Source organism: Oreochromis niloticus, linkage group LG14 (genome assembly GCF_001858045.2).
Source record: "Oreochromis niloticus isolate F11D_XX linkage group LG14, O_niloticus_UMD_NMBU, whole genome shotgun sequence".
Classification (NCBI taxonomy): Eukaryota; Metazoa; Chordata; class Actinopteri; order Cichliformes; family Cichlidae; genus Oreochromis; species Oreochromis niloticus.
Window position 1 is genome coordinate 27,458,593 of NC_031979.2, and position 8,115 is coordinate 27,466,707.

At 40.3% G+C, this 8,115-nt stretch overlaps 1 protein-coding gene across 1 annotated transcript; it reads right to left on the reverse strand.

The window, feature by feature from the left end:
- Nucleotides 1-90: 90 nt before the first annotated feature.
- LOC100690984 (multidrug and toxin extrusion protein 1) lies at nucleotides 91-4,385 on the reverse strand. Its single transcript, XM_013268477.2, has 17 exons — nucleotides 4,182-4,385; nucleotides 3,978-4,079; nucleotides 3,771-3,839; nucleotides 3,496-3,644; nucleotides 3,182-3,224; nucleotides 3,029-3,073; nucleotides 2,806-2,903; nucleotides 2,601-2,698; nucleotides 2,406-2,519; nucleotides 2,177-2,244; nucleotides 1,962-2,070; nucleotides 1,795-1,870; nucleotides 1,640-1,709; nucleotides 1,403-1,535; nucleotides 1,171-1,265; nucleotides 916-1,005; nucleotides 91-733 (listed from the first exon to the last, which is right to left on the reverse strand). Exons 1-17 carry the CDS (start codon nucleotides 4,338-4,340, stop codon nucleotides 446-448), a joined length of 1,806 nt encoding a protein of 601 aa, XP_013123931.1. The 5' UTR covers nucleotides 4,341-4,385; the 3' UTR covers nucleotides 91-445.
- Between the last annotated feature and the right edge of the window lie 3,730 nt (nucleotides 4,386-8,115).

Sequence of the window (8,115 nt, forward strand, 5' to 3'; positions counted from 1 at the left end):
CAGTCTGAGTTTGGCCACCCCTACATAAACAGCTTGGCTTCACCACGACAAACAAAGAAACAAAGAAACAAAAAAATTCACACAGAAGAGTTCAACCTAGAATGTTGTTTTTTAATAATTAAAATGGGACATCTATTTACATTTCTGTCAACAACATTATTTCTTTGGTCATTAGACCAAAGCTTAATTTTCATCTCCAGGCAGAATTTATACTTAGCAAATGTTGAAATGTATTCTTAAAAACAAAATGCTGATAAAACAATCAGATATACATTCATCACTTTGTGATGAAATAGGTCATTTATTACTTAATAATGATGATAATTTGAAGAAAATGAAATGTATCCAACACCATTAATCCACTTCATTTTTGAATCACATCTGTTACAGTTGGGTCCTGAGACAATCCAAGACAATCATTCTGCAAGAGCCTAACACTGTGTTTTTATGCCATCTCTTCTAATGTGACCAGCACACCGGTGAAGATTTGATCAGGAGTATCTGTACTATTGATCCAGTCCATTGTAGAGTTTGCAGGTAGCGTCTCTGGCAAAGGCACAAGGAAGTACACACCTACTCCCACAGCAAGAAGTCCAACTGCTGCAAACATAGTGAGGCCTCGCCTGATGATCAGCTGAGTGATGGAGAGATGGCTGCTCTTCGGGTCGTGGTCCACGTGTTCGCCCTGTGTCGCTTGGCACTTGGTACTCACTGGTGTGTAGCCATCTACTGACTTAAAGGAGTTGTATTTTCCATTACTTTATTAAGTTAAATAAAGATAAATGGAATAAAATGGAATAATAAACATAGAACAACGTACTAGAAATAGTAGAAGTACTACTTCTACTCTGATAACAAAGTAGAACAAGACACATCAACCAATTTAGATCGAGTTGAGAACAAAAGGCCACTTACGTTCCCATTACTTGATGTTTGGCCAACGTCTGAAACAACATCTGTGCCTAATGCTGTCATGTAAGTCTTTTTCTGAGCTCGTTTCACAGCCTGAAAAATAGAAAGTTGCAAAACCAAATCAAATTTTTCCATATCCACGAACAGATTTGTCTCACTCACAGATACCTCAAAAAATTAAAACAACAAATCTCCGTCTGTATTTGAACAGCTGAGTCCCTGCATGACCTTGATTGTTATATTAGTCAGTTAATATACCTCATCTGTCATTCTCTTCCAGTTCAGCTTGAAGATGACAATGATGTAAAAGGTGGACTGTAAGACGACGCAAATGAGCAGTCCAAGCCAAAAACCTGCAGAGAGAAAGACAAATGAGACTGTTGAAAGCATGCTGAGCATCACTTGTAATAACTGGCTCTTGCTAGGCAACAATTTATTCTTCTTGCATGTCTATGAACTTAACAAAAATATGACCACTTTATATAATTACCTAGCACTCCTAGTTTTACAACAAACATCAGAGTGATGCTCAATGAAAGCCCTGTGCAGTAGTATCCAATGAGATTAGCCACAGCTGGTATCTTCTGTTTGCCAGTACCCAAGAAGATGCCTGTGCACACACACTGGGATGGGGAAAACAAAGTTCATATTTGACATGAATCTGGTGCCTTTGGATTCTTGCTGCAAATATAGTTGCTCTGAATACAACGAGGGCTGCTAGACTCACCACAAGGCCATCAAAAAATTGAAGGAAACAATAAGCGTTCATCAGCTGTGACACCAGAGCTACGATTTTTCTGCAATGATAATTAAGCCAAAGTCTCATGTATAGAAGTTCTACTGTACAAGCAGGTGTGTAGGTACACAGGTACACAGACTCACTCATCAGATGTGAAGATGAATCCAATAACTGTTTTAGTAGCACCCAGGAAGAGGCCTTCAACAACTGCAAAACTACCTGGAAAGGTAAATAATCTGTCATACTGAAAAAAATCAAACTTGAAATATTCATAAATATCAGACACCACAGAAGAACATATTTAACTAACCTGCAAGAGCCAGTGACATCTTGGCTGACAGAATCGCCCTGTCGGTGTCTCCAGCCCCAAGAGCATTGCCCACACGGGCACATGCTGCAGCTTGCACACCAAGAGGGAACTATGGATTCATTGTTTTGAAAAAGTTAAATAAATCAACCAAATCTGAGAGTTTTTATGAAAGAAGCGAAAATGTAATGTTCTGATTTGCAGTCACTACACAGTACCATGTAAGTAATGAAAGCCACCATTATCACAGCATGTTGAGCTGCCAGCTCATCTTCACCCAGCATTCCTGATCATTACAGACAAAGAATAAATTATAGCCCTTGCAGACTGTATTGCCAGCTCTAAACCCAATTATCTTAGAAGCAGGCTTTACTGGTTTAATCCTGTAAATTGCACATATTCCATGATAATTGGAGTTATGTATTTCACACCATAAATCAGGATTACCTGCAAAGAATCCTCCAAACTCATAAACCCACCACTCAAAACAAGTCATTAAGGTACTGGGAATGGCCAGCTTCATGTAGGAGCCCCACTCCTGCAGTGATTCTGCAGACCAGCCTGCAGGGGGCGAGAGACACTCAGTTTATATAGAAATTCTTAGTGCAAGCACAGAGAGAGCACGCATTTTAAATATCTCACCTCCCCATGTTGATACATGGAGTTTCTTCCACCAGATGTACACAAACAGAAAAGCGCAGATGTAAATCCAAGCTAGAGTGTGGGCTGCTGCAGAGCCACTGAAAGCCATATGTAAAGACACAGAGATAGTCCAGTATGTCATTTTTTTATGTATACATGTGTGCGTGTGTGTGTGTAAAATGATAGTTGAGATGAGTATATCTACCCAACACCAAGATCCAGCCAGTAAAGAAAGATGTAGTTTGTCACCACGTTTGCAAGGTTTGCCAGAGCAGCAGTGTACATTTGTGGCAATATTATTCCCTGAGTACACAAACACCAGATGATGCAAGGCTTAGCATACCTTTCTCTCTGTATCGCACTGATTGAGACAACAAACTGTGATTCTGTTATAAGAAAAGGGAATTGTGTACACAGCATTAGCATACCTGGTTCTGTAGATAAGACACCTGAAGATGATGTAGAAACATTGCCTAAAAACAATTATGACAAAAATGCTTAAATTTAGCAAAAAGAAATTGGTGTGCATATGTGTCTCTACTGAATTTGCACAAAAAGCAGAGAGAAGAATCACATCTCACCGGCACTGCAGGAAGGAAGGCTGTAATATACAGCTGAGCTATTCTGGGGGGGGGAAGCAGACGTATTCAGATCCAATCAAAGCTAAAGAAATGACTATTACAGTTAGATACACTGTTCAGGCTCAGATAGCTCTGCTACCATTTAAAAACTAATTTATGGCAAGAAATGTTATTGAAAGTTATTGTACTGCATATGACTCCTGTAGGGACCAGAACAAGTGTTAGTGTAGATACTTGTTAGCGTTGAGAGGACAGGGAATCTTGTTCTGACTGACAATAAGATTGAGTTGTGCAAGTTCTGTGTGCTCAGTTACCTGGCCACCTCAGGGTCCTGGCCCAGACATAAGAGGATGGCCTCTGCATTAATGAGGAGACCCCAGCAGGGGAGACAGAACAATAGCAGGATAATGATGCCTCGCTGAAGGATCACTCCCACACGCAGCAGGTTCTTACCACCAAAGGTCTTCATAGCAGCACACAGGCATAGTTAATCATTTTATGAATGTGAGAAATAGTTACAGTTAAGATGTGTGCTTAGGGAAATTAGGGGTCAGGGGGAAAAAAACAAATAAATTATGAGTTTCCAAACCTGAGACACCAAAGTATCACACGCCAGTGCCAGACCAGTGCCTGTCGCTGCTGTGCTCACGTTAATGGTCTAAAATGAATATGAAATATATGTATATAGAGAACACTAATTCATAGCTGTAATATCTATTGTCCATCTGCTAGGTGCCTTGAAACTTTGTCTTTATTCATGATTTCCTTACATCAGCCTCCACAGACAACCACTTACAGCAGAAGCTAATCCATAGCCAGCCATCACATCATTTCCCAGACGGCCACAGAACATTGTAACCACAAACGGAAGCATGTAATTGAGGATTCGGGACAGCAGCTAGAAAGACAAATACCAAAAATGTTGCATTGGTGACACAGGTATCACATGACACGACGTCTTACAGGAAGAAAAGTGTAAGCAGACAGTGTCAGTCCTTACCAGAGGCCCCGTCATCCTCAGGATGTGATACAGTTCCTCTCTGTAGGTCAGAGGGACCTTGTTGCGAACCCCCCTGCAGCAGAAAAGCTTGTCACTGGAAACCTCCATGTCTGCAGGACCAGACGGTTTTTCCACTGAAGCATCCATCCTGTCTGTCATGTACTTGTATCTGTAATGCCCTCTATGCACAGGATCCACCACTGATGTTCTAAGTTTTTCAACATCTTAAAAGGTTACTAATGAATTCCCTCCAAGTTATCCAGTAAGTCTTTTTTGTTTATTTTCACAGTATCATTACCGAGGTCTAGACTGTTTCCTGACTGCAGATACACTCTAGGAATTTGCATTTCATAAATAAGTACATGTAGCACTCGTTTTGCAATCTTTCTGGTTTTATGTCCTTTCTCTTTTGCATACACGTGGGCGCTTTGCCATTTTGTGGGAGCAAAATCACCTTCAAGATTCCACCGCATGTCTGTAGCTGCTAATTACATGAATGTAATCAAAATCAAAACTTTATTTATATCACACTTTTCATACAATAAGGATACAACTCAAAGTGCTGTACACATTAAAAGCAGAAAATAAACAAAAACACATGCAAAGATCCCCTTCACTATGCCCTCACTGCACCTACATTCTCACCTAGATATTAGACACCAACCCATCGTATGGAAACACTGGCAATAAAATGAAATAAAGTTTTAAAAAGTATATATACAGGTACATATAAAGGCAATCAAGATGGAAAAACTGACTGAGAGCCAGTGATGAGATCTTAAAATTGGTGTAATCCGGGCTCTTTCTGGTCCTCATCAACAGATGTGCAGCTGAGTTTTGAAGCAGTTACAGGGGTAACAAAGATTTCTTTGAAAGACCAGAAAGAAGAGCATTGCAGTAATCAATCCTGCAGGAGATTTATAGTGTTTCCGTGTCATACTGGAGAGCATTAAGGTTATGCAGTCAGTGCTCTAGAAACATATAAATTGAGATGCAGCCTTTTGCTGCTGTTAGGCATAAAACACACTCAACTTGCTATCTCTGTGAGAGTGATTGCATGTAGTCTTCTTTTATAGAGTTCAAAAAGATGTTTTTATCACTAAGTGGGTTTCTTTTCTTTCTTTTTTCGTCAGCTTTTAAGGAGGCGAGGATTTTGGGAGTCTCTAATGATACATTTCAACTGGAGAGAGCTGGAGATTAATACACAATTATTACACTTCTTTTTACATATTCATACATGTCACTCTCGTGAGTACCTTAAGTATGCTGTTCGCTTTTGTTACATAATGCAAATTTGATACTGTGAGCAAAAGCCATATGACAAAAATATATTATTATGTAATAGAGCTGTATTATGTAGTATTTGTAACACAGTACAAAGTCTTTTTTATGAGTTAGTATTTGCTACATTCTGGAGTCCACGTGGTGCATTTCAGTTGGAAGGAGCAGGAGATAAGTAAATAATTGTTAAATTGTTAAACTTGTTTCCATAAACTCACACTGAGTTAACATAAATGTCTTATCATAAATGCTTGGAGTATGCAATTAAATATATTCAGGCTTGAAAATGTGGAGAAGGCATCTTCTGAATCATCTTTTGCCTTTCTTTAATTCATGTGTCAAACAGTAAATCTAGTGGAATGGGTACGAAACCAAAACTGCCACTTTGTTAAGATGTCGCGCTTAACAGTGGCATCACACATCTAAAAAGAAATCCACCACCATAATTTGTGTTTTCTCCCACGTAGACGCACAAATGCTGCTGCTATAACATCACGTTAAAGTGCCACCAGAACAGTCTATCAGTACACCTGATCAGTCACATTGTTTCAGTGTTATAACTTTTTGGATTTAAGGAAGAGGACTTGAAAAATAGTTAATACTTAACCTAAATACTGCATGTGAAAAGTTTGCCTTCAGGGGTTTTCAGCTGAAGAAAAAAAAAGAAAAGTTTGCAAACATGGGGTTAAGATTTGAAAATTCAATATTTTACACATAGAATTTTTGGTGTTTAAACTAAGTTTCAATATCATAAATCAGCACTGACCTCTGGTTTTATACTGTATTTGATTTTATAAACTTGAAAAGCTAACTTTTTTATTTTATAAAAATAATGGTTTTAGTATTTGTCAGTTTGGTTATAAAAAGGCATGTCTTTATTGAGACTTTGGATGTCTAGACTGCAAATCTACTGCTTTCAAAGTTCTTTTATATATTCTGTTGACTTTCAGAAATATGTCCTCCTTACAATAATAATTTAAGAGACTAAAACTAAAACTGAAACTAATCAAAACTAAACTAAAACAAAACATTTTTAAACACTAAAAACTAAACTGAAACACAAAAGTCCACTTTGGAAACCAACTTAAAGTAAACTGAATTAAAAACAAACAATGAAAATGAAAAAAAATCTAATTAGAAAATACAACACTATGATAACTGCAACATTGTATGAACGACAAAAACATAGTGATATCAGATATGGTATAAAAGGATGTAGGACATAATGAGGCTGAATTACATGTGCCAGTATACCCACTGATGCATTTTCCTTTCCACTTATCTGATTCAGGGTCAACAATACCATTGAAATATAATTGCCCATTCACAAGTCTTCTCATACTACTCTAAATAAAAATACTATATGAAGGAGCAGGGACAAGAATGAAGCAATGCTGAAATGGCTTCTTAACTTATATATATATATATATGTATATATATATTCCCCACTCGCCCCTGCGGGCGGTCTATCCTTCAAGCTCGGGTCCTCTACCAGAGGCCTGGGAGCCTGAGGGTCCTGCGCAGTATCTTAGCTGTTCCCAGGACTGCACTCTTCTGGACAGAGATCTCCGATGTTGTTCCTGGGATCTGCTGGAGCCTACCTAGTTTGGGAGTCACCGCACCTAGTGCTCCGATTACCACTGGGACCACTGTTACCATCACCTTCCAGATTTTCTCGAGCTCTTCTCTGAGCCCTTGGTATTTCTCAAGCTTCTCGTGTTCCTTCTTTCTGATGTTGCTGTCATTGGGAACCGCTACATCGATCACTACGGCCGTCTACTTCTGTTTGTCTACCACCACTATGTCCGGTTGGTTAGCCACCACCATTTTGTCCGTCTGTATCTGGAAGTCCCACAGGATCTTAGCTCAGTCATTCTCCACCACCCTAGGGAGCGTCTCCCATTTTGACCTCGGGACTTCCAGGCCGTATTCGGCACAGATGTTTCTGTATACTATGCTGGCCACTTGGTTGTGGCGTTCCATGTATGCCCTGCCTGCTAGCATCTTACACCCTGCTGTTATGTGCTGGATTGTCTCAGGGGCATCTTTGCACAGCCTGCACCTGGGGTCTTGCCTGGTGTGATAGACCCCAGCCTCTATGGATCTTGTGCTCAGAGATCTTGTGCTCAGAGCTTGTTCCTGTGCTGCCATGATTAGTGCCACGGGGGCGACCGTGGCTCAGGGGATTGGGAAGCTCATCTGTAACCGGAAGGTTGCCGGTTGATCCCCCTGCTCTCTCTGGTCTGGTTGTTGTGTCCTTGGGCAAGACACTTTACCCTACCGCCTACTGATGTTGGCCAGAAGGGCCGATGGCGCGATATGGCAGCCTCGCTTCTGTCAGTCTGCCCCAGGGCAGCTGTGGCTACAACTGTAGCTTGCCTCCACCAGTGTGTGAATGTGAGAGTGAATGAATAGTGGAATTGTAAAGCGCTTTGGGTGCCTAGAAAAGCGCTATATAAATGCAATCCATTATTATTCTGTGCTGTCTTTCAGTCCGGCTATGTCCAGCCACTGGAAGGATTTCTGGATATCAGCCACCTCCGCTATCTGTCGGTGGTACATACTGTGCAGGTGCCTGTCCTTCCATGATGGTGCCTCCTCTTCCTCCTCATTCTTGGGTTTCTGCTGCACGAGGTATTCACTGAGCACGCGG

Coding starts and splice junctions, on each gene's coding strand:
- LOC100690984 (XM_013268477.2), bottom strand. CDS start 4,340: ATGACAGACAGGATGGATGCTTCAGTGGAAAAACCGTCTGGTCCTGCA. Junction 3,840..3,977: donor GCTATGGATTAGCTTCTGCT/GTAAGTGGTTGT, acceptor TATTCATTTTAG/ACCATTAACGTGAGCACAGC. Junction 2,904..3,028: donor TGTCTTATCTACAGAACCAG/GTATGCTAATGC, acceptor TTGTGTACTCAG/GGAATAATATTGCCACAAAT.